This window comes from Garra rufa, chromosome 22 (assembly GCF_049309525.1).
Source record: "Garra rufa chromosome 22, GarRuf1.0, whole genome shotgun sequence".
NCBI classification, from domain to species: domain Eukaryota; kingdom Metazoa; phylum Chordata; class Actinopteri; order Cypriniformes; family Cyprinidae; genus Garra; species Garra rufa.
The window spans coordinates 1,539,123-1,566,414 of NC_133382.1; the positions used below are offsets into that span (position 1 = coordinate 1,539,123).

Consider the following 27,292-nt stretch of genomic DNA (forward strand, 5'->3'; position numbering starts at 1 on the left):
TTGACCACATAAACATGCTTTATTTCAACATCCAAAATAATTAAAAACATCTCGAAATACTATACATGTACAAAATAAGTACAGATCCTTTGTTGGAACCAATGGAGGGTCTATTTCTTCTGTGGCTTTTTTTTCTTTCTCTATTGCCGCCTCATTTCAGCTTTTATGAGAAACCTTTCACTGAAAACAAATCAAACAAACGGAAACAAAAAGGAGAAAAGAGATGTGCATTGCATTTTGAAAGTTAGGAATAACATCTGGAAAGGTGGGCGGCATGTGCAGACACAAATAAGAGGGGAAACAGAAATGAGACGAACTGGCAATCAGTCCATCCACCTAACCTACATCAGATGAAGTGCAAATCTACAGTAACCAACCCATCCAGCTGTTTGATTCTCCTCGTCTGCCGACACTTGGATAAGAGCAATCGCATCACATTGACATCAAGACATTCCCGTTGACATTTAGCACCAAAACGGCCCTGCGAGTGACAGTATAAAAAAAAGAACGCTTTCGTTTTCTGGACACAAACACACACACAGGACCTGGAGAGGAAGTAGCACCTTTTCAAACCTGTTCACACTAATCGCTCGAATAAAAAACCGCCCTCGTTTCCCCCCCAAAATCTTGGCACATGCACTTTTTTGTCCTGAGGTAGCCTTTATATCACGATGACGTTGTACCATTGAGCTAACTCTGCTTCCTGTGTGATGTTTGGTGAGTTTGTCTCACTTTTCGCTTTGGAAGGAACGAGACACTCGGCTGTCGTTTGTCATATTTATTCAACACCAGAGAACGGTACATTAGCATTTGCTTGTTTTCTCATTGTCCTTTTGCAGTGGTCAAAAAAACGGCACACAAAGTCACCAGGCGGTGTTTTTCTTTGGACTCCAGGGGGCGGGGCGTTTTACAAGGATATATATTATTTTCTTGTTGTCAGCTGACGCAAAAGATTCTCAATAAGTGTCCACGATGGTGACGACGCTGGCTGATGTAGTGGTCCTCAATTTTGGTTCGAGAACGTTCGCACCGTCCTCAGAAAACTCAGGTTGAAGCGCATGGACCGATTGCAGCCGAATAAGAGTTCGGGCTTTTTTTTTTCTTATGAACAGGAAAAGATTTGAGGATGACTGCTAGAAAGAAAACAGCAAAGTCATGTCCAGATTTTTCTTTTTACAAGAAGCAGACTTGGCCAACTTCTACGCCGAATTCCTGATCGGGAGCACCAATGTCCATAGGAGCGATATCAATGATTGGCAGACGAGATGTTTTCGTTGTCTTATAGTCAATGACTGTCTTGCCCCATGTGCCAGTGTGTGACTGTGGCGAAAAACAAAGAGGAAAAAGACAAATAAATCAGGATGACACCGTTAAACTCTTTTTAAGAGGCTGGATATGAAAGCAAAAGCAGATTGGAGATGGCCTGTTGCTTACCGTGCAGCCGTCCTCGCTGACTCTGTATGTGAAGCGGCTGTTGCCCTCCGCTCTGATCTCGATGTCGTTGGAGCCCTGCAGGAGCAGAGCCTTCTTCAGGTTGCCTGTGGCCTCGTCCATGTAGGCGATGCTGTTCTTGCAGTGGTAGGTGATGTTCTGAGAAGCCTCGTTGGACATCAGGCGCATGAAGGTCAGCTGGATGTTGACATCCTCTGGATCAGAGCCCTCACTGCCATACTGGAACTATACAGAAGACACAAGAGAACATTACTTCCTGCGATCATCCCTGAAGACCATGCCGTATTTATATTTCCAGACCACACTTTTGTGTTTTTATGATTCAGAGAGCATCTTGTGCATGAGTGGAGAAAATCATTGATCATTGTTTTTTGTTTTATTTTTGTACAATTGCATAATAATTTTTTTTTTTAATATTTGAAAACAATGCAAAATATTTTTTTCATACTAAGCTATATTAATACTTGTAGAGCGTTAAACAAATAGTAGTTGGCCGAGATACAACTATTTGTTTTATTTTTGTACAATTGCATAATAAAAAAATATTATTTAAATTATTTGAAAATAATTTTTCATACTAAGCTATATTAATACTTGTAGAGCGTTAAATAATCAAAATGATTTTTTAAATAAAATTAAATATTTTAATAATTTTTTTTGCTTTTAAAAATGCAATTATTCTATACAATGCAATGTATTTTATAAAATTAAAGAAGTATTTTAATTTCCAGCTCATTAATCAAATTTTAAATAGTTCACATTTTAATTCTTAAAACCTTTTTAAAATTAAAAATTCTAAAACTATCCATTTATTGTGGTATTATTTAGGCCTATATTATATTATATTATTATTTATGGTTTGCTGAAACTAGTTTCAGACATTTGATGCAACTGTAAATCTATATGTGCACATAAACATTTTTTTTTAGAATGTAATGTATTTTAAAATGCACAAAATATTTCAAATATTTCTAGATCATTAATCAAATCAAATTTTTAAATAAAATTCACAAAACATATTTTACTTTTTAAAATTTGTTTATTTATGTATAGTTTGTTGGAACTGCTTTCAGACTAATTCTGACATTTTATTTATAAGGGTAAAAGTTTTGAAATTGAGATTTATATATAATAAATAAGCTTTCCATTGATGTATAATTTGTTAGGATAGGAATATTTGGCCGAGATACAACTGTTTGAAAATCCGCAATCTGAAGGGTGCAAAATATTGAGATAAAAGTTGTCCAAATGAAGTTTAATAAATTTACAAAATATCTCCATGGAACATTTCGTGGTTCCTTTGATGATTTTTTGCATTAAAGAAAAATGGATAATGTTGACCCATACAATGTATTTTTGGCTATTTCTACAAATCCACCCATGCTACTTACAACTGATTTTGTGCTCCAGGGTGACATATATGCACATAAACATGTATTTTAAATCTAAAATGAATTTAAACTATGTAATAATAAATGCATTTTAGCTTGTGGTCTCTTCTCTGTATATCATATAAGGTGCTGACGTACCTGGAAGCCATTGGGCATGGACTCTCCGAACCAGACGTGCTTCTTCTCTCTGATGTTCTTGCTAGTGTACCAGTTCTTCATGGGAATGGTGTTCTGGGATGGGCTGACGCAGGTCTCACCAGTCTCCATGTTGCAGAAGACCTTGATGGCGTCCAGAGGAGAGCCCTGGTTGGGATCCACCCAGTAGGAACCTTGCAGAAACACAGTTTCAAATCAATCTCAAATCTTCGAAATGCATGATAAGTGCAATCGATCTATTCAGAACTAAATCCAAGCTTACCGCTCTTCCACTCGGGATGGCACATCCTGAGGTCGCGGCACATGCGGGCAGGGTTGGCCTGGGTTCCTTCGGGGCTGCGGATGTTCTCGATCTTCTGGCTCAGAGATTTCAAGGTGGTGTCCACCTCGGAGTCGCGGTCGCGAACGGCAGCGTCGTCGGCTCTGTAGCCTCCGCGCATGGGGTCTGGACCCTTCTCGCCCTGGGGCATGGGAAGGAAAGGCTCGCCGATGCCGGCGGGTCCAGGAGGACCTGGAGGTCCGGGAATACCAGGAGCACCCTAGTGAAGAGAGGAAGCCACATGAGTGCATCCAATGGGATGTGATTTAAAACAGATTCAGCAGGTGATGATTTCAGACTTACAGCAGGTCCCATTTCTCCACTGCGACCACGGGGTCCAGGAGGTCCGACGGGTCCGGGCAAACCATTCATACCATCCTTACCAGGGGAGCCATTGGAGCCAGAAGATCCCTATCAGCAGAAGGAAAGTGTTTGGAGAGTATTAAACACATGCAAGCATAACTTTGTCCTGCGCTTTCTCATTTGTGTCCGATATACCTGACTTAAATATCTGGATGCTACTACTGAACCCATACTATGACAAAAACAGAATGTAAAAGAATAATAAATGATCCAAATGTAGGTTGTAGTTATTTTATATATAAAAAAAAATCTAATTCCCATTTAATAAAATAATAAAAATCTGCAACTTTGATACGAGCTAAAAGGATAAAACCAAATCTTATTTCATGATCTAGTCAATTTGTTTTACAATAACAGTTTGTATTATAATGTAGTATTTTATATTTGTTATTAATAATAAGAACATAGATGCAGGTAACAAACTAAAGGACTAAATTTGTTTTATTCCCAAATTCATTTGAATTTTTCTGGATTCTGTTTTTTTCCCGTTTTGAATTTTACATGGTTACATTAAAAAATATTAATCAAAAAGCATGTCTAATTAATTGAAATCATGAAACGTACATGATTTAACAGCAATTTCTTAAAAGTTTCACAAAAATTACATTGCAAGGCCCTGTAAAATACGTTTTATTATTTTTCTCAAATTCTGTGAATCTGTTTTCTATTAATTCTCGTTTCATTAAATTTTAATAATCAAAAGCATGTCTAATTAATTTATGAAAATGAATTTAATTTTATAAAGAATTTGTATTATAATGTATTTTTTTAAAGAAATACTGTCTTGTGTGTTTACAATTGTCATGTAAATAAATTCTAGTAAATAATTTTTCTGGTAAATATTGCTTAAATGCAGTTTTAATAATATATTTTATCATTAGTAGTAGTAGTACTATCACTACATGAAGTAATATTTCTGTCAAGTTAAACCAAACCTTTATTTCGACAGGTTGCTGCTTTTACATTTCTATTTGTTTATGATATGAGAATGGTTTTCTCAAAAGTAATGGTGAAATGTTCATGAAGTGACTTCAGTATGTGTGTAGTAAACTGCGTGTATATTCATTTATGCATGTATTTAAATAGGCAAAATCCATGATATTCCATGTTATACAGGAAATTCTGTTTTTATGACTGGATCCCATGATTCCATCCACGTTTTCAGCTTTGCTTTAATCACAGGACCCTAAATAATTAATGTTAAGCTAGTGTTAAGTGTCAGCTTCAGAAGTGCTACTACGGACTATGTTTATGGTGTGTTCTTGAGCTTAGTCACCATAGCTTCTATGGAAAAAGTCTTCTTGATGTGCTACTTACACGAGGTCCAGCAGGGCCAGATGGTCCGGCGGGTCCTTGGTCACCAGGGGAACCCTAAAAACATTCAGAAAGCATTTAAAATCCAGTTTTCACCCTAGCTTGAGAAAAAGAAGAGATCTGGATGTTGAGCTGGACTTACAGGAGGTCCAGGAACTCCAGCCATTCCACTGAAGCCACGGTGTCCCTTATGGCCTCTCTCTCCAGCCTCTCCGGCCTCACCCTTGTCTCCTCTTGGACCAGCTGGACCCTGCAGGTATAGACATGAGAATGATCAGCCTGCTGATGGACTACTAATAGAAGAAGCTGATTAACTGAGAACAATGAGAAAGTCATACCAAGGCACCACGAGCACCAGCAGGACCGGAAATACCAGCAGGACCAGCGGGACCCTGGGGGGAAGAGGGGAAAAAGGACAACATTAAACATCCAGTGGAACACAATCATGGCATGAGATTACGAAAGTTTTGAACATTAAAGTGCACTTTTTCAATTAGTTTAAATTCAGTTCTGTAATGCTGAATAAACTATAACTAAAAGACTACATAGACATAAACTAAAGCTTACTCAAACTACACTCATATAAACTGTTGCTCAAAAGTTTGAGATTTGTAAGATTTTTAATGCTTTTTTTTTAAAGTCTCTTATGCACATCAAAGTTTCATTTCATTCAATCAAAAATACAGAAAAAGTACAAACAAATTTTTTTTTTTTTTTAAATTTACTTTAAAATATAATTTATTTCTGTGATGCAAAGTTACATCTAATATACTGATTTATTACTTTTATTATCAGTGTTGTGCTGCTTAATTTTTTTTGGATTCTCTGATGAATAAAAAGTTCAAAAGAACAGCATTTATTCAAAATTAAAAAAATTTTACTATCACTTTATCAATTTAAAATCCTTATCCTTAAAATAAATGGTTCCAAAAAAAAAAAAATATTAAGCAGCACAATTGTTATGATTGTTTTCAACTGCAATCAGAATATTAGAATGATTTCTGAAGGATCATGTGACACTGAAGACTGCAGTAATGATGCTGAAAATTCAGCTTTGCATCACATGAATAAATGATATTTTAACGTATATTAAAATAGAAAACCACTATTTTAAATTGCATTAATATTTCACAATATTAAATTTTTCTGCATTTTTAATCAAATAAACACAGCCTCGATGTTCAGAAAAGTCTCCTTTAAAAAGCATAAATATCTTACTTTTGAACTTTTGAGCAGCAGTATGTGTTGGCATGGATGCATTACATGTATTTGTTGATTTAGGTGTAAATATTTTAATGCAAACAGAGGCTTTTGAGTCGAATGATTCTGGTAATTTTTAGAATATTTTTGCATATAAAAACGTACAGCCTCTCCACGATCTCCAGTCTTGCCAGATGGACCCATGGGGCCAGGAGCTCCAGGAGTACCAGGGGCGCCAGGAGGACCAGCGTTGCCATTCTCACCACGGTCTCCCTACAGAAAACAGAGGAAATGAAGAGAACTTTCACATATTTACAGTATATGCAATTTTAAAAAAGTTACCCTTATGACTGGTTTTGTAGTCCAGGGTCATAATTAAGGTCATAAAAGCTGCATGCATAATAATTACAAAATTAATTTGCAAAATGCTGTTTTAGTTCAAGACATAATTTTTCAGATTTAATTGTAAAATTAATTATATATATTTTTTTTTAATTAAAGGATGCTTTGATTGGATAGGATGCCCAGGTAGGAAAATGCATGTGAGTGCGCTCACCTTTGGTCCAGGTGGACCATCACGGCCAGGAGTACCATCATGTCCAGGGTTACCCTGCAGAGATGAGTGACATAATGAAAATTGCTCCATCATACCACATAGAATGTAGCTTTTTTTTCTAACCAATTCTGGTTTAACAAAACTATGTTTAGCAAAAGTTCTCTCACCTCACGTCCAGCCTCACCAGGAGCTCCACCCAATCCAGGAGGTCCCATAGGTCCAGGAGGACCACGCTCACCCAAAGAACCAACAGGTCCCTGCTTTCCTGGCTCTCCCTGAGGTGATCAATAAATAAATGAGTATTGAGAAGAAAGTCAATGCTTTGTCTAATACAGTGTTTCTCAACTCCAGTCCTCGGGACCCACTGCTCTGCACATTTTGTATGTCTTCCTCATTTAAGGCACCTGATTTTGATCATCAGCTCATTAGTAGAAAGATTCATGAACTGAACTGAGTGTGTCAGACTCAGAAACATACAAAATGTGCAGAGCAGTGGGTCCCGAGGACTGGAGTTGAGAAACACTGGTCTAATACACCTACCATTGCATATTAGAATTGCACCGCCTTGCTTGTTTCAAACTAACTTTGATGAGCTGATTCCTAAAATGTGCTTGTTTTGCTTGAGCATGTCACACTTTCTCACAAAATATGATGCATTTTGTTATTTTATGTCATAACTATTCAACAGTTTGCATTATCAAAAACATACGGCTTATTACAATAATTTCTGATGAATTACGGATGATTTTTGATGAGACTTGGCAGCAGGCTGGGTGAGACTTTTTCATATGTAGTGTGTGCATTGCTAAAACGATGAATGGGTGAATGCATGTGTATGCATGTGTAAATATGTGCATGCATGAACAAAAAAGCCTCCTGAATAAAAACTGTACAACCCAGTGTCACAAAAGTACTTGTATGTATGTAAAAGTAAAATAGCTGAATTTAAAATTTCAATCATGATTTCTAAAAAATGTATTCCTGTTTTTTATATCCTTGTCTAATTAAATTCTCTTTACAAACTCACCACACTACATTAATAGGCAATAACTGTACTTTTTTTTAAAGCCATTTGATGTTTTCTTGCACTTGAAAATAGCACATTCAGTTCCAATGTTACAGTCAAATAAAGAACCCTTAGGTCTTAAAGGGTTAATCACGATTTCTGTTTTCTACTAAACCAGATTACAACTTTTTGTTAATTCTCAGCACATCTCAGCCTAATCTGGATTTCAATCCTGCACAATATGATCAGGAATGCAGAACACTGCAAAAAAAGGCTTATCTTAGTATTTTTGTCTTGTTTCGTGTCAAAATATCTAAAAATGTCTAAATTAGGATGACATGAGATATTTAGTCTTGTTTTAAGCAAAATGCACTTAAATTTTTTTTCCTCCTAGAAACAAGTAAAAAAAATCTGCCAGTGGGGTAAGTCAAATATTCTTAAAACAAGAGTATTTTACTAACCCCACTGGTAGATAATTTTACTTATTTTAAGCAAATTTGCACTTAATTTAGTTTTTTCCCCTGGAAACAAGACTAAATATCTCAAGTCATTTTGCTTATTTAGTAAATGCATCTTAATTTAAGAATTCTTAGATATTTTAACTAAAAACAAGACAAAAATACTAAGCAAGTGAATGCAAAAAAAAAAACAGATGTCAATGTTTTAAAATGACTAATATGGATAAAACCACTTACGGAAGGACCGGGGAGACCACCGAAACCTCTCTCTCCTCTTTGTCCGGGAAGACCAACAATACCACGGGATCCAATAACACCAGGAGGTCCAGGAGAACCAGCGGGACCCTAAAGACCAGCAGAAGAGTGAAGTGAATATTCATTTGCAGCTGACAGAGTCCGTTTGTAGCTGATGCAGATGCTGTATGTTTGCGGGAGGATTACTTACAGCAGGGCCATCGGCACCAACGCTACCCTTCTCTCCAGAGGGTCCTGGGGGTCCACCGGCACCGGCCTCTCCGGGGCGACCAGCGGGTCCTCTCTCACCACGGTTACCTCTTTGTCCTTCTTTGCCGGCAGGACCGGTTGGGCCTGGGGGTCCACCAGCACCCTGAGGGAAAACAGAAGACATGCAATTAAATTAAATGTTCTGACTTGTGCATTTAACAATGCATTTGCATGTTCACAGTTCCCAGATGTCCATTAACGTTCACTATTTATTTTTTCTATTATTTATTGTAAAAATTAAGACCTGGTTTAGAATGTAGATTACTTACAGAGGGGCCTGGAGGTCCGACTCTACCAGCAGCACCAGGGAAACCAGTAGCACCCTAGTAAAAAAACAAAAACACCATTAAACACTGCAATATCATTCTGGAGAAAACCAAAAAGTATAGCTTCATATTACAAAATATGATTGTTAGTGTTTTAAATAACAAAATATCAAATTAATTTTTAAATTTTCATTTCATGGAAAAGCATGTTAGGGGTTAAATGAATATAGAAATAGAAATATGTTTGTGGGTCAAATATACAAAATTTTTAAATGTAAAAAAATGAAAAAGTTTTCTGTTTAATTTAATTGCATTTTTGTTTTTGTTTTTCTGAACAAAAAATAAATATCATACACTTTTCCTCTAATTTACAGAAGACAGCCGCTAAAATGTCATTCAGTGTCAATCTTGTCAGGTATATTTACAACAAAAAACAATTTATTACATATTAAAAGATTAATTACTTTCACCCCAAATACTAATTCGTTGTAAATCTACATTTTTTTTAAATTTTGCCCATTTGTCACTAAAAATTGTTTTGCTCATTTAAAACACAATAAAATTGTATATGCTCCCTATATTACAATGCAACATTATTTTCAACCAAATATTAACATTTTATTCTCCAAAAACTAAAAGTAGACACTTTACTTATATTTAATGTGCTTTCTATGAACACCAAATCACTTTTGTAAATTTCTTTTGATAAACATCTGTAAGTTACTCATTTTTAGAAATACAAATGTATATAAACTAAGCATATTGAAACTAAAACTAAAATAAATAAATATAAATAAATTACTAAAAAAACTACAGTCATGGCTTTGCATTCTGTCTAATTTCTTTTTGTTTTTGTAATATAGCATTGACTCTTACAGGAGGTCCAGCACCACCGCGAGCACCTTTAGCTCCAGTAGCACCAGCAGGTCCCTGTCGAAGACAACAACAGACAATAAGTCAGCGATATTCATATATTTAAATACAGTCAAAACTAGAGTCGATAATCTTACCTGTGGGCCAGCAGCTCCGACGGGTCCAGCGGGTCCAGAAGCTCCAGCATCACCCTTAGGTCCAGAGTCACCGGTCTCTCCCTTAGCACCAGGTTGTCCATTAGCACCCTGCATTAGGAATAAAGAAACTCGAGCTCAGTGGCTGTAAAATACCACATGATGGGAACTAATTGACAATTGTGGGGTGAGATTGATATACTCACAGGAGGTCCAGCAAAGCCAGCAGGTCCAGGAGGACCGACCTCACCACGCTCACCCTGGGAAGACAAACGGAGATTTGCATTGAAATGCATTTTACAAATCAACTTAACACTGTAAAATATGACTAAACTGAAAGCAAAGCTGCTAAAATACTATTTTTCTACTTCAAATATGTTTTATTTGTGAAAGTTACTAGCAATTTCCGACTAAAAATTATGTTAACAAGAAAGAACTATTTTTAGTGTTTCGACTTCAAAATTTCATGTGTGTTTCATTTATTTATGCTTTTTTATGCAAGTGACTAGCAATTTCTGAAAATTAATTTCTCATGTTTAATAATCGGTAAAATCCTACACCATTTTTTTCTGTGAAGTTAAAGAGTACTTGCAAAGTCTCCAATAGTAAAAAAGTACTAGATGCGTTCATTTTAAACTAAGTATAGTTCAAGTCTATTAGCATATTGACTGAAATATCGCTTGAGTTTATTATTACTACCATTTTATTACTACTTGTGCACAAGTAATATAATATAAAGCCTAAAATATGTTTTAATGTCACTATTGATGACGATTGCATGATCTTTAAATAGTATCAGTCTTTAAATGCAAAATATTTAAGGTGCACCTTGCAATATTTTCACTTTAACACAATGAAATACACTTAAGTATATCTTCAGCACGATTAAAGAGCATTAAGTAAAAATTAGTTAATTCACACATAATATGTGAATTTGCCATTTCGTTGGAATTATTTGTGAACATTACTAGCAATTCTGACTAAAAATGATGCTAACAAGAAAAAGTATTATTTTTGTGTTTCTACTTCAAAATTTCACATTTGCTCAGTGTGTTACTTGCATTTGTTTGTATTTTTTAATGCAATTGATTAGCAATTTCTGATTGAAAATTGATTTTTTTATGTTTAATTGAAATAATCTGTGAAATCCTACATCATTTTTTTCTGTGGTCTCCTCTAGTAAAAAAGTAATAGATTTTTTATACTAAGTATAGTTCAAGTCTATTAACACATTTACTGAAATATCACTTGAGACTTACTGATATAAAAAAGTTGTAATTAAACTTTATTTGGAGGACTCCTTGTGCACAATGCATATTTCTTAATATTAAGCCTAAAATATGTTTTATTGTCACTATTGATGAGGATTGTATGATCTTTAAATGCAAAATATTTAATGTGTATCTTGCAATAGTTTCACTTTAACACAATTGAATACACTTAAGTATATCTTTAGTTGGACTTAAAGTGCATTAAGTGCAAAATTAGTAAATGTATTTGTAGTATACTTAGCATTTAAAAACACTTTAGTATATTTACTTTTTAACTAGAGGCATTTTGATTCTATTCAAAATGCATGCAATTTAGCATTATTATTTTGGTCTTTATGTCCATGTTTGATCAGGTTTTTGGTATGATTCTGATAACTTACAGGGGAACCACGAGGACCAGTCAATCCTGGAGGTCCAACAGCACCAGGCTCTCCCTAAAACACAATCAAACACAAAGCTTTTAGAGACAACAGTAAATAATTCTGCTACTGGACATAAAAATGTGTTGATAAAACATGCAATTAGAAAAATGAGTTGGAGCTGAAAATATTTATAAATGCATATCGTTCAGTGCTGATTGTGTTTTTACCTTCTCACCAGGAGCACCAGAAGGTCCAGAAGGTCCAGTTGGGCCAGTCATTCCACGCAGACCATCCTTACCAAGAGCTCCATCAGGGCCCTTGGGTCCACCATCACCCTAAAGAGGAAGGACAACTGTTGTGAGCAGGATAGGACATCATCAACACTACATTCGGTACAAATCTTAGCAGTGTATATTTTTAAAACTACTTGCAGACAATATAATATGAATGAAATAAAAGGTCACTTAATAGAACACACTTTCATGGCTATGTTTCTTATCACTCTACTTAAGTGAGACTAAAAAACTAAATACTGCATTTAATATAAATTTACACTGTAATACACTGCCTCTTAAAAATGGGATCAGTTAGATTTTTAATGGTTTTTAAAGACGTTTCTTATGCTCATCAAACTTGCATTTATGTGATTAAAAATACTGAAAATACTGTAATATCATTTCAATTTAAAAAGACTGTTTCTATGTGAATATATTTTAAAAAGTAATTTATTTCTGTGATCAAAGCTACATTTTCAGCATCATTACTTCACTATTCAGTGTTACATGATCCTTCAGAAATCATTCTAATATGCTGATTTATTATGTATTTATAAATGTTTATCCAAAGCATTTATTCAAAATAGAAACATCTTAAGTCTTTACTATTACTTTTTATCAATCACAGGTTCCAAAAAAATATATCAAGCAGCACAATTGTTTCCAGCAATGATAATAAATCAGCATATTAGAAAGATTTCTGAAGGATCATGTAACACTGAATAGTGAAGTAATGATTCAGTAAAAGTAAAATTCAAAAAGTAAAAATTCAGCTTTGCATCGCAGGAAAAAAAATCAATTTTAAACTATATTAAAATAGAAAACTAAAATTAACTACATTTTTCTGCATTTTTAATCAAATAAACGGAGCTTTGATGAGCAGAAAAGCATTAAAAATAAGCATTAAAAATTAGCAGCAGTGTATAAGATGAACATAGGCCCTATTAGGGTTTTTAAAAAAAACTTTTAATGGCAGAATGTGAAAATATTCAGTCAAAACGCTTTAAATGTGAGTGTAAATCTGTGTTGTTGTGAGTCTTACTCTGTCTCCTCTGGCTCCAGGCATTCCGCCGGTGCCGCGCTCTCCAGGCATACCCTGCAGTCCAGCGGGACCAACACCACCAGGGGCTCCAGCGGCACCAGGCTCTCCCTAAACACACACAAACACAGAGTTAGATGACAATATATATCTCAAATATCACCATTCTGGCTCATAATGATATCGAATTATGATTCTCACCTTAGCACCATCATTACCAGCAGAACCAGGAGCTCCACGAGGGCCGTTGGGGCCAGCAGGGCCAGTGCTGCCACGCTCACCGGGGAAACCTCTGTCACCCTGCGTGAGACATTTACAATTATCATTAGGATGCATTTCATCCCAAATGAGTAATGAAATCTTTACTCTAAAGCAGTGAGGTAAATGAAAAGCTAATACTAAATACTAAAAAGATGTATGTTACCTAAATGTTATTAATTGTACTTTTTGACATTTTCGAAGCAGTAATAGTTAGGTTTGGTCAAGATTAAATTCTTGCAAATTGTGTTTTAATAAAAAAAAAAATTAAAAATGGAGCAAATTTTGTCATATCAAGCAATTAATTAATTCTGAGTAGGATTTGAGTACATATACAGATTTATGCATACATTTATCAATGTTTATTCAGTGTTAAAAAGTGACTAGTGTTGTTGAAATAAGTTGATAAAAGACCAAAAAAGGGTTGTGGTTCATTTTTTAAATTGCTAATTATACATGCATGCATTCGTTTGAATGCTTAAAAAGTTTCCTACAAAATTTACACTTTTTTTTGTTGTTGTTATTTTTTACACAAGATTTGCTAGAATTTTATCTTGATATTGAGCAAACCATAACAATGCATTAAAAAATATATACAGTTGCATATTAAATGTAATTTTTTTTTTTTTTTTAATTTTTGACATTTTCCAAGCAGTAATGTAGTTATGGTTAGGTCAACATCAAAATAATTTTTTGCAAATTGTGTTTTAAGAATAAGAAATGGGGCAAATCTGATCACATTTAAGCATTTAAGCAATTAATTGATTGCCTGAATTGTGCAAAAAAATGGCTTTAATTTTCTGGTTTCTTAAATTAGTTTGAAAACTAATTCTGAGAGTTTTTTTAATAAAATAAAAAATAAAAAAATTGCATACATTTAATCAACAGAAGTGTTAAAATGTATGGCTAGTTTAGTTGAAATAAGACCAAGTTGATAAAAGACCAAATAATTGCAATTTTACAATTCATGCGGTCATTTGATCCCTTAATATGATCTTATACATTTCCTACAAAATTTAAACATAGACAGTTTTTATTCTAGAAACAAGATTTGCAAGAATTGTATCTTTATATTGACCAAACCATAACAAAGCATGGCAAATTAAAAAATAAAAGTATATAAAAAGAAAGTATCATTCAAAACATTAATTTTTTAATCTAAAAACAAATATTAAGATACATTGTTGCAATAAATGCAAATTTTGCTTCTCAAATTTATTTAGTTTCAAGGATTGTACTGTAAAAGCACATGATACTTTTCTTTTTTTAAAGTTTAAGCATTATAGTATAAGAACAAACTACACGATTAGTCTCAATGGATACAATGGAGCTTGGAGTTTTTTTTATATTAGGCAGGAGATACTCACTCTTGGACCAGAAGGACCGGATGGACCAGCTTCACCAGGAGCACCCTGTTAGACAGCGAAAATCATAAATTACACAGAATAAAAACACTGAGCATGAACGTTTACAACTTTGAATGAATATAGATAGAATACATAACATAACCACACATACCTGGTCACCAGGTTTGCCACTCTCTCCGGTGGATCCCTGTGGGCCTGGAAGACCCTGAAAGAGAATAAGCAAGGATGGCTTAGCTTCAATCAAATGACTAAAGACTAAATCAAAGATAATCAGGCATTGATCTTGAACTCAAATGATGAAGAGGATGTGCACGCAGATAAAAAAAAAAAAAAAATCACACCTGGAATCCAGGAGGACCGGCGGATCCCTGTTCTCCCTTCTCTCCAGATGGGCCCTAAAAGACAACAGAGCGGGAAAACTCAGCAAGAGTTGACAGATTTGTAGCATATCAAACTTTTAAGATGTTCAAGCAGACTTACAGCAGGTCCAGTAGCACCAGGAGCACCAACATCTCCATCCTTGCCAGGAGCGCCCTATAGAAGCACACAAACCAGACACCATTCAAGCAACTGTCTGCAAGTTACACTTGTTTAAGAGAGACTAAATCGGATAAAGCTCAGAAATTGCTTTAAATCGGTGTGATTCGGTACGTACCAAAGCACCAGGAGGTCCAGCAACACCTCTCTCTCCAGCCTTACCAGCCTCACCCTAAGAGGAACACAACAATGTGTTAGAAATTACATCAAAAGTATGCAAATCTGATATTCATGAAGAGTTTTTAGGAGAATAATAACAATAATTAATAAAGTCTGAAACATTTTTTTGAATCAATCAAATTTTTTTTTTTAAATGGTAAAAGGCTTGAAAAAGCATTTAAAATGTAACTCACATCAGTTCCCTTTGGTCCAGGGAATCCCATCACACCAGGAGCACCACGAGATCCAGCAGGTCCAGGGGGTCCGGGACGACCATCTTGTCCAGGTGCACCCTATGAGTTAAAGAAATTCAAGCAAACATTACTTTCATCCAAGATTTAATCTCATATGAGTCAGTGAATCTAAATTAAAAATATATAAATGAATCTTACAGAAGGTCCAGCTTTGCCATCAGGTCCAGGGCTTCCGGGGGCACCAGTCATACCCTACAACAGGCATCAGGTTAGGTAAATATACAGACTTTTTATGCTACTAATAATGCGTTTCTACAAACCAATAACCTATATCTCACCTTGGATCCAGGCAATCCTGGCTCTCCTGGGCGACCAGACTCTCCGGATGATCCTTGAGCTCCCATTGGTCCGTTAGCTCCGCGCTCACCAGGGGCACCCTGAAATTTACATGGACAGCTTTAGTTTTTCAGCAACTGAAATCTTCTACAGGACCCTGGACAGCTCCTTCTCAATGGAGTCATGCATTAGTGTGAGCAGTCAGGACTAGATTGAATGCAAAGTAAGAAAAATGCTTTTCTTACTTCGATTTTTCGTCTTGTTTCCAGTCAATATATCTAAAAAGTCTTAAATGTAGAAAAAATGTTGTTTTCAGAAAATACTAGTCAAAATTAAGCAGGTTTTTTTCTTGAAACAATGCAAAACAAGGTTAAAAAATAATCTTGTTTTCTGTTTAAAAAAAGATTATTTTGCTGATCCCATTGGCTGATTATTTTGCTTGTTCGGAGCAAAAACCCACTTAATTCTGACTTGTTTTTTTTTTTTTTCCTGAAAACAAGACAATTTTTACTTGTCTAAAAAAAAATCCTTGATTTAAGAATCGCGAGATATTTTGGGTGGAAACAAGACAAACATCTAAGTAAGAATTGCATTTTTCTGCAGTTAATTATACATAAAGACATCAGTTTGAAAGTTTATATAAAGGCATATACAGTTGTAACATTTGGAACTATGTAAACCTGATCCATTAAAAATGTAACATTATATTTGTTAAATGTAACATTATATTCTAAAATCAATTTGTTGCCGCATATACTACAGGTCAAATATTTGAAATCATTTTTATATAAAAAAATAGAATAAAAAATGTGTATTCTTTGTAAATGTAATATTCAGAAATATTATTACAACCTGAAACAGCTGTTTTCTTATATTTTCGCTTAATAGTTTGCTGCTTATTGTTTTTTCAGGATTCTTTGCTCAATAAGATTCTTTGCTTTTACTGTTTTTACTCTCACTTGAATCACTTGAATGCATAGCTGCTGAATAAAAAGAATAATTTCTTCTTTTTCTGCTTAAATTTGGCTTACCCAAAACTTTTAAACTGTAATATATCACCTTTTCCACAAAAATCGGGTAGCACAATTATTTTCAACATTGCTTATAATCAGAAATGTTTGTTGAGGAGCAAATCAGTATATTAGTATGATTTCTGAAGCATCATGTGACATTGAAGACTGCAGTAATGATGCTGAAAATTCAGCTGCGCATCACAAAAATAAAATAAATTTGAACAGATATTCACATAGAAAACAGCTATTTCAAATTGAAATAATATTTCACAATTTTGCTGTTTTTATTGTATTTTTTGCTTAAAAGAGTGCAATGATTCATTGTACTGAGTAGACCGAGTAGTTTAGCAAGATTCACAGCCTCAATTTGTGAGTTTCTAAATCAGTAATCTTACCCCAGGTCCAGGAGGTCCATCAGTGCCAGGAAGACCACGGTTGCCAGGAGCACCCTTTAGAAAGAAAAAGACAAAATATAAGAGCCAAACAAAGACAAAAGCACACCTGAATGGAACTGAGCAGGTAAGTTAAACCTACACGGGCTCCAGGGGGTCCGACAGGTCCAGCACCACCAGGCTCACCACGGGCTCCTCTCTTTCCTTCCTCACCAGAAGGTCCAGCGAGACCTTGGAGTCCAACTGGGCCCTAAAACAGAGAATAGCAATTATTACTATTACAAAAGGAGGTTTCTGTGAGTATTAGGAAATTATATTTGCTTCAAAGAGTCTTACAGGTTCTCCCTTAGGACCGGCATCTCCCTTAGGGCCTTGGAGACCAGGATCACCCTGGAAATAGAGAATAAAATTTAAGATCTCATTTCATTATGCTTTATTTTTCTGATTCCTCTGTAACCAATGCAACGGCAAGTAACAGCTTCATCAAAAAATCCTGTCATGCACTGCAAGAAAATTATTATTTGTCTTATTTCTAGCCAAAATATCTATATATTTTTAAATCAAGTAGGATTTTCTAGACGTTTTTTTCAGAAAAAACAAGTCAAACCTAAGTGTGTTTATGCTCAGAACAAGCTAAATAATCTGCCAATGGGTTAAGCGAAAAAATCTTATCTCAAACAGAAAACAAGATTTTTTTTCTTACACCAATGGCAGATTACTTTGCTTGTTTTAAGCAAAAATGCACTTAATTTTGACTCGCTTTTTTTTTTTTTTTTTAAACAAGACAATAATTTTTACACATCTTTTAAAATTATTCTTGATTTAAGAAATGTAAGATATTTAAGTAAAGCAAAGCATTTTTAGCGTTTTATGCATATCTTTCTTCTATGTAACACAATAGAAGATATAGCTGGTAAATAAATAGTTCTATTTCTTTATCTCTTCCACTGTATTATGTACACATGTATAAATGGAAACCAATTTGTTACCAAAAATTCTTCAAAATATCTTTTTATTGAAAAGAATAATGACTGAATTTTTTTCATTTTTAGGTGATCTAGTACATTCGTAAGACAAGAAAGAGGATCAGAAAGAGAGATTTTTTTAACCTTTGCATCTTTTGTAATAGCAATTTCAATTAAATACAAGGATGCAAATATACAAGAAAAAAAATAAACACATAATGTAAATAAAACTTGTTTCATGCATAATAAAATGCAGTATACGTACATTGTTTCCCTTGGGTCCGGGACCGCCATTGGGTCCACCGGGTCCGGGGGGTCCACGAGCACCTGGGAAACCAGGAGCACCAGCAATACCAGCAGCACCCTACAAAACATCATCCCAGATCAATCCAATCACAGTCTGTTGCGATTAAAATGGCCCGTAATTGGGTGCAACAGCGTAAAATAGAGATACTCACAGGAGATCCTTTGGCTCCAGGTTGACCATCACCACCAGGAGTTCCCTGTGCAGTGAGGAAAAGACATAAAGTTAAAGCAAAATGAAGATGATTTTTTCTTTTAGTAGATTTTGATGCGTTTACATCAATCTCAAGCGTGCATTCTCCTACTACGCTTTCACACACAGGTCTTTTCAAAGCAGCTTTACAGAAAATCTGGACTGATGTTTAAAATACCTTAATATCTTCACGTATATAGTCGTTTGCATATCTCTATATTTGGATTAACAGCTTTTAGAATTATTATTATCTATTCTGTTTCTGCCATGCAAGCGCACGTGTTTCCTTTTGAAATGTAGACCTCGTAAAATGCTTTAATACGCAGCTTTGCCATTTGAGATGGTGTTTTGTGATGTAAATACTCACAGCAGGGCCAGCAGCACCAGCAGGTCCAGGGTTACCGGGCTCACCACGGGCTCCCTGAGGTCCCTCTGAACCACGGCCTCCAGCAGTGCCAGTTTCTCCCTACAGAAGAGAAAAGGACAACAGAGACTTGTCAGTTTGTTTACGGAAGGCCGATTCCAGCTGGTTTACATGATAATTTAGCATATTGCATTGGTAGACCACATGCACAACGGCAAGGGGTGCAAGAAAGAATCAACTAATTATTTTCTGTATGTTTTCAGAAAAATGTAGTGTTCAAACGTTGAATCAAAAATGAAAGTTCACATTTTTTCTTTACTTTTATGATTACATCAACTGTTGGCAGCTGCTCTAATCTATGAGCATAAAGACATTTGTAATTGATAATAGTGTGCTTGTACCTTAGCACCAGCACCACCAGGGAATCCAGGAGGACCAGCAGGGCCAGTGGGTCCCTAATGGAGGAGAAAAATAATAAGCGATTATAACAGATGAAGATGATTAATAATGAGCATCCTGCTCTAATCAAAACTCTAGCAAGTGTAACAATATGTTGTTGTACAAAAAGCTAAAGCATCATTAATGCCACACTGTAAAGTTCACATAAAACTAACATTTTAATGCTACATGAATAGTCTGAAATCAAAGCTGGTCCGGTCTCACATCTAAAAATGAGTACTAGGTTCATTAAATTGTGTTTTTTATCAATAAATATACTTTGAACTTGAATTGGCAATACATTCTACCAATTACTAACTCTTTTTACCAGAATATTGATCTTAAGAAACTTACGGGAGGTCCGGCAGCACCAGAGTTGCCATCATTACCGCGGGCACCCTGCAGAAAACAAGACAAAATTACAATCAGCCGTCTTTATGAACCCATGATGACACAGAATGATGCTCTTGAACATTGGAGGGAGATTCTAACTTTGAACAAACCAACAACTATTGCTTTTGAGCGTTTATCTTCATGCCTCCAGAACTGAGTCAGTTTTTTAAGCTTACATTTGCACGCAGTTTCAATTAGTTTTGATTATGTTAGGTTCTGTTTACTCATTGTGAAGCACTTTCAGAGTTGCTTGGGTTGAATATTTGACAATGCAAAAACAGAGGGTGGTTTCCTAGTTTCTAGTCCACAGGGTGAATCAAAGCAGGGGGTCAGAATTAATAATAAAGGCATGGATGTGACACTTACAGAAGGACCAGGAGGACCTGGGCGACCCCTCTCGCCGGGCAAACCACGAGCACCCTGAAAGAAGCAGATGGGAAAATGTGAGAAAATGACATTATTTTGAAGAACTTTACTTTAAATCCCATCCAGAAACACTCACCATGGCACCAGCAACACCGCTCTCACCATGAAGACCAGGCTCTCCCTGTGATCAAAGAGGAGACACATTAGCATTCATGTGCACAGACTAAAATCTGCAAAAAATGTATCCGCCTTCATGAGAGCATACAAATTAAAGGAAAATCTAAATTCTGACCTTAGGTCCAGCAGGTCCAGAGTCTCCCTTAGCTCCATCTAGACCGGAGAAACCCTGTAAGAGATAACAGGAAACAAAACATTACTTCTAAAAACCAGAAAAAAAATTATATTCTATAAATTATATATATATATATATATTCTTAAAATTATGAAATATTTTTTCCCAAGCATTATTGCATACAAAATGAAAGACATAGGAAAAAAAGCATGTAATAAAATTCACAATTAAAATATAAAATATAAAAAATGTTTAAGCAGTATTGCACACACACACACACACACAAAAAAATAAATAAAAATTAAACATTAAAAATATTAATACAAATGTTTTAGTGAATAGCTAAACATTACTTCTAAAAACAAACAAAAAATCTATATATTTTTTTCCAAGCATTATTGGATACAAAATGAAAAGCATAGGTAAAAAAAGCATGTAATAAAATTAAAAATAAAATATGAAAATATTTTAAGCAGTATTGGACACACACAAAAACATAAAATAAAAATAAAACATTAAAAATATTTAAAAAAAAATGTATTGAATAGCTAAACATTACATTACTTCTAAAAACTAAAACAAAATATCTACATGTGTTTTCCAAGCATTATTGCATACAAAAGGAAAAACACATGTAAAAAGCATGTAATAAAATTCAAAATAAAATATGGAAACATTTTAAGCAGTATTGCACAAAAAACATGCAATACAATAAATAAAATAAAATAAATAAAACATTAAAAATATTAATAAAAATGTTTTATTTAATAGCTAAAAAAATTATATGTACATAATATATATATATATATATATATATATATATATATATATATATATATATATCAAATAATTTTACATCTTTTATCATTTATTATTTTTTATATGTGTGCAGTCATACTCACTCTGTGTCCCTTGATGCCGGGGAGTCCAGGAGTTCCTGGGAATCCACGAGCACCCTATGAAATAAGCAAAAAAATATAATTATGATGACCCATTTTGCTTATTTGACCGGTAGGAAATTGTGTTATTTTTCATTCCAATGAGCAAACATCATATATTATTTTACTCTAAAGACTTTCTACATTGTTTAAACATATATACTATGTCTGCAATATGCTAGAAGTTTATGTATATCAATGAATGTATTGATGTGCACAACACACCTGGGGCCCAGAGGCACCGCGCTCACCAGGACGGCCAGGTTTGCCAGGTTCACCCTGAGGAAAAGCAAAAAAGGCATGAAGAACAAACTCAAAGCTGTATGATTTTAGGTTGACTCATCGCAGTAATCAAAAACTCACATCCTCTCCATTCTTTCCAGGAGGGCCGTTGGGACCGCGAGAACCCATTGGACCCTACGAGCAACAACGGCGAAAGAAAAATCACAAACTGCAGGTAAAATATGCATGCTTTCATAATTGTGTCATACTGACAACTAAATTTCAAAAGTAAAAGGAAGTTGAAGTTACTCACAGGAGAACCAGGCTCACCAGGCTCGCCTGGGGGGCCGGTGAATCCCTGAGGGCCCTGTGAAAAACATAAAGATAAACACTGATCAGATACTGAATGTATAATACGCCACATGAGGTTTACAGTCCATTTTAATTAGGATAATCAAAATGAAATGAATAACTATCTAGAATGAATTACTGCTTTATTTGTTCTAACAAATCAACAATGTTTTATAGTGTAAGGTAAAACACTAGAAACAGACGTACAGGTGAACCTGCAGGTCCAGGGGTGCCACGGGGACCCATGGGGCCCTAAAAATGAGAAAACACAACGTAAGAATAGAGAAAGGAATAACATAACCAGTATAAAACAAGTATGTATACTATATCATGCAAGTTTCTGTATTTCAAATAGAGTCCCATTGCATGAACATGCATTAAAGGTACTAGTTTTTGAATAACAGATCCAGGCTGTTTGATGCAGGTCAATGCATAATAAAAGTGAGTTACAAAGTTATAAAGTTATAAATGAGATGTAGACAAAATTGCTGAATATCCAGATCACTTGAGATCACTTTTTCAGAGCAAATTGCACATGAGCTACTTTGTTTTGCAAAATGCATTTCTTTCTGTTCAGTGAGAGTTCATGACAGGAAGGAGGAAGACTTACAGGTGGTCCGGGAAGAGCAGGGCCGCTGGATTTCTCACTGCCGTAAGCCATCTGGGAAAGGAAAGACTGTAGACGAGGACAAAAATGAAAAAGTGAGGATTTGAGAATTTTTCTGTGATTATCTTTATTGAATCAATTTCTACTTGCTACTAAGTCTTAGCTAATACACTTTGCACATCCTATGAAATCACATAGACATGCCACATATACCAAAGATATGTCAAACCCTTAAAATACAGCTATTTTGCTGTGCATAGTGCACACTTTCATTCCTGTCAAGCCACATTCCTCCATAGGAGCTGTTCACTTAAGCTGGTACTGAACTACAGAAAAAACTGCTATGTGCGGCTCTTTTCCAGCTTCTGTTTGATCTTAAATTCAATTATTTGAACTTTTTATTTTTTATTTTTTTTTTTAGAATACTAAAGGAAATAATCCATGCGGCCGTAGAACGTAACGAAGACTACAGATTTATGTTTCTGAACATCAGCCAACTTGACGAGATTCTCTCAAACTTATAGTGACAGCAATGCAGGTTCACAGTTTTGTAAGATCAAAATCGGGCTGCTTACTCCGCCACCGAGGCCAGGGGTTCCAGGAGGACCAGGAGGTCCAGGGAGTCCGTCCTCTCCGGGAGTACCGTCTCTGCCGGGAGATCCTGGAAGACCCTACGAGAGAAAAAGCGGAGATGCATGAGAGCCAATATCTTTGCTAACTCACATTTAAATGCAATCCACGGAAATACAATCCTCTGGTACAGAATGCATGCCATATAAAGAGTAAAACTGTAATATGCAAGACCAAAACAATCTGTAACTTCTCTCATGTTACATATAAGTTCACAGAGGTCAAAGGTCAGTAGGCCAAATAGAGGTCAGCAGGTTAAAAGCCTCCAGTGGCCCATAAATCGCACTAATTATTTCCATTCGCAGCTGATTTTCATGTAAATGCAGACTTCGGTAAAAAACAAATGTGCAACTGGTCTTCTTTTGTTGAACTAGACTAACTCAGATTGTAATACAAATATAATTACAATAATAACAATAAGCAGCTTGTTGAAAAACAAAATTGTACTCACTGGGTCTCCAGCAGGACCAACAGGACCCTAAAAATAAAAAATGAGAAATGTTAAGATTCACATTGTCGTAAATATAATAATTATGTGTGTAAAGTATTTATACATGGTTTGATAAAAGCAACTGAAGTGATTAATAAATAGCTCAAGATGTTATATATAATAACTGAAGTTATATATCTAAGCAATAACATATAAACACACATACACACATATAAAATGAGATCCATGAATTAAATCACACTAACCACGGGATCAGTGACTGGAGGTGAAGGACCTGCATTGTCAAAGTCTCCGTCTATGGAATAAAATACAAATGTATTTCAGTATCTTAAAACAGATCAAGCAAATCAAGTCAAGAGATACATATATATATAAGCTTAGAGGACTGGATATATGAAGCTATACTTAACAAACATTATTACTTCCATTGGTGCTCAAAACATCAATGTGCATTCAAAAAGTATTCGTCAAAATGCATTAAAAAGGCAAAAACATCCTTAATCCCTCAGTGCCATGTAAAGAGAATCCACATGCTTGTGCTCCTCAGGTCTCCTCATGATTGGCAGGCCAATGAGAGATATTTCCCAGAGCGTGTGGTTAAGCGTTCGCACACTTGAGGGCGACAGAGCTAGCTGACCGCAAGGTGTATGACAGACAGTGTGGCTGGAGCAAAGGTGGAGGAGAGAGTACCGTCGGGGCAGATGGGGCAGCATTCTCCGTCGGGAATCTCTGGATTGGCACAGTCGGATGTATCCTCGCAGATCACCTCGTCGCACATGACCGTCCCGCTGTCGCAGACGCAGATCTGGCAGGGCTCGGGTTTCCATACATCCTTGTCGTTGTAATTCTGACCGTCCAATGTACAGCTACCGAATGAGACTGCAAGGAGGACAAACGTCAATTAGCACAATTGCTTTCATTAAAATGAATGCATGGTGGGAATGATTCAAGGGGCCCACAGGTCCAGCGGGGCCACAGTGATACACAAATTTGATTTGGTAAAAACTAAGAAATTTCAGATCAGAACTTCTGACAAATTTGTAGCTAAATTATTTTAAAAAAACTTGAAAACTTCAAAATCTGAAAACGTACACATCTGTGTAACTTTCAAAAGAACACATAATGCTTTTTATCACCTAAAGACAAAATAAGAGCATTTATGATTTATGCATGCGCAGTAAAGATGATTATTACAGTCATGCATAATTATCTAATGTGATGTCCTATTAATGATTTACTTGCTGTTTAATTAATATTTTATAAATAGGAAGTACTTGAAGCTAAAATGGGGCGTGCACAATGGTGCTGAGCATGAAGGGAAAGGCCTGCATCCCCTCATCATGTTGCAAAGCCATGCAATATTATAATACGCCGCATGGTGGCGCAAGAGGCTTGCAAAAGCACCGTCACGCCCTGATCATTCGCAATTAATCATGCACGATTGAAATGAAAACCAGAGGTTTTCTCTACCGAACACAATGCATAAAACGCATTAATTCTATTGTTGTATTTTAGTTGCCTTTAAGGCTAAAACTGATTAAAACTTCTATTTCTTCAGTGACGGATGCTAAATCAGAGTAATCCAAAGATTATATCCAGATCAAAAAGAAAACGAGAGCATACGTGAGATTAAAAGCACTCTCATCCGTGTTTTTTCCATCAGCGCATCCTTCGCTTCAGGACATCCTATAGTGCGCGTGAGCGGGAGCGCGCACCGAACATGTATCTGCACGCGCGGAGCAAACAAGCGCTCGAGGACGAAACAGAATTCCTAGTATGGCAGGATGAAAACTTAAGACTTTCTAGAAGATAAAAAGGTCGTTTTTCCTTCTCAAGACATTCCAGAGAATTTTAGATTGGTAAAGTGAATCCCCCTGTTGAGTCCAATCTCCTGAGTCAAGCATCAGTGCAAAAAGCAGGAGTAAAAATCATAATACTCACTGTCATCCTCTCCTTGTCCTCTCACCACGAGAACCGCTGCGGCCAGCAGCAGCCCTAACCGGATATCCACAAAGCTGAACATGTCTAAATATTAGACATGTAGACTCTTTGAGGCAAGGGGAATCCTGTTTTTGTCCTCGATCATATACGTAGGGTCCGGTCTGTGTAACTCCAATCCAGACCCTAGCAGAAACTCCCTACTGCCTAAACAAATGTTTGACCCTGGCTTTTATATGGCAAAGTTTTGGGGAGGTGCTGAGTGCGCAAGATATCTGCTGCATGTTCAAGTCAAAGCCAGTCCCTCCTTCAGCCAAAGACGAAGGGCCGCCTTCAAACATGTCAAACTATTTGGAGTCCTCATTACAACGTGGACATTTTCAGACATGGAGAAGTGTGTCAGCGAGGAAGAGGAGTCAAATTGGGTTTCGTCAATCTCGGGATGTCTGTGGATGTGATCATTTCAGGGCTTTTTACTAATAAGCATTCGTTTAAGTCGACAGAAGATGATCGTGCTTTGTAGTTTCACGTTAAAGTTCAGGCTTTTTTTTACTCATTCTTATAAACCTTCTTATGTGGAAACAAAAGTAGATGTTCTGAAACTTGTTTTGGATCCTAGCATCCTTCAAAATGTCAAAAATTTGTCTTTTGCATTCCACAGAAAAAAGAAAGTCATTAAGTGAGGAAATTATGACAGAAAAGTCGTTTGCCCTTAAACATGACTTTATTTCTTTTGTGAAACACAAAAGATTCTGTTTTAAAAAAGTGATGTGTTCACACAGTGAAAATCAACTTGTTTTGTACTTGAATGTCTGTCAAAATATCTTCTTTTGAATTTCACTGATAAAAAGAGTCATTAAGTGAGTAAATGATGACAGAAATGTTATTTTTGGTTGAACTTGGCCTTAAAAATCACTCTTATTTCTTCTGTAAAACACAAAGATCTTGTTTACAAAGGTGACCCGTGTGTTCACAGAGGGAAAATCAACTTGGACGTTTGTTAAGATGTCTTTGCATTTAACAGATTAAAAGAAAGTCGTTAAGTGAGGAAATAATGACAGAAATTTAATTTTTGGCTGAAATATCTCTTAAACAAGGCCATATAGGCCTAACTGGACCTTTCTGGATTTAAGTTTATTAGCTAAATAATATAAAACACTAAATATATTTTCATAGTAGTCCATTATAGAAAAGAACTTGCTCCTTTGATGACTCCTAAAAGTTAATAACAGACTTTTTATTTATTCTTTTTTAAGAATAGTCTCAGGATTATAATTGTTAACTAAAATAAAAAAAAACTACATCATTATCTAAAAAAAAAATATTTTAGCTAGTTAACAAGGCAAGGTTTCTCATTTTGATTTAAGTACTAAAGCATCAAACTAAAAACTAAAATAAATCTTAAAAGCTACATATTTATAATTTTAAAACGTTGCACACAAAGTGTAAACTTCAGCTAAAATCAAAATGTAAACAAATGATTCATCCTTTCACAAGGCAGTACACAAACGGCGCAGCTGGTGCCACAGTTATCAAATAATGTTTAATGTTATATCCATAGAGCAACATAACATGAATATTTGTGCAAATGTCCACTGCATGCCTGAACATATGAGCAAAGCTGTGAGCCATTGGCTTATCCATAT

General features: G+C 35.5%; 1 protein-coding gene across 1 annotated transcript; it reads right to left on the reverse strand.

The window, feature by feature from the left end:
- On the reverse strand, nt 1-25,854 carry LOC141297737 (uncharacterized). The gene is made up of 51 exons (XM_073828185.1): nt 25,650-25,854; nt 24,399-24,587; nt 23,954-24,003; nt 23,709-23,735; nt 23,203-23,298; nt 22,631-22,696; nt 22,228-22,272; nt 21,983-22,036; nt 21,811-21,864; nt 21,673-21,726; nt 21,412-21,465; nt 20,510-20,563; nt 20,354-20,398; nt 20,218-20,271; nt 19,813-19,857; nt 19,422-19,475; nt 19,024-19,122; nt 18,619-18,663; nt 18,426-18,524; nt 17,532-17,585; nt 17,338-17,445; nt 17,199-17,252; nt 15,793-15,891; nt 15,653-15,706; nt 15,455-15,553; nt 15,220-15,273; nt 15,045-15,098; nt 14,906-14,959; nt 14,716-14,769; nt 14,565-14,609; nt 13,141-13,239; nt 12,943-13,050; nt 11,853-11,960; nt 11,644-11,697; nt 10,199-10,252; nt 9,996-10,103; nt 9,862-9,915; nt 8,989-9,042; nt 8,661-8,822; nt 8,453-8,560; nt 6,919-7,026; nt 6,752-6,805; nt 6,361-6,468; nt 5,334-5,387; nt 5,138-5,245; nt 4,999-5,052; nt 3,622-3,729; nt 3,262-3,538; nt 2,982-3,172; nt 1,435-1,677; nt 1-1,320 (listed from the first exon to the last, which is right to left on the reverse strand). The coding sequence occupies exons 1-51, from the start codon at nt 25,729-25,731 to the stop codon at nt 1,174-1,176; spliced, it is 4,356 nt and encodes a 1,451-aa protein (XP_073684286.1). The 5' UTR covers nt 25,732-25,854; the 3' UTR covers nt 1-1,173.
- Nucleotides 25,855-27,292: the final 1,438 nt, after the last annotated feature.

Coding starts and splice junctions, on each gene's coding strand:
- LOC141297737 (XM_073828185.1), bottom strand. CDS start 25,731: ATGTTCAGCTTTGTGGATATCCGGTTAGGGCTGCTGCTGGCCGCAGCG. Junction 15,892..17,198: donor ATGGACCTCCTGGACCTGGG/GTAAGATTACTG, acceptor TGTAAATTTCAG/GGTGCCCCTGGTGAGCGCGG. Junction 1,678..2,981: donor CCATGCCCAATGGCTTCCAG/GTACGTCAGCAC, acceptor TCTTCTGTATAG/TTCCAGTATGGCAGTGAGGG.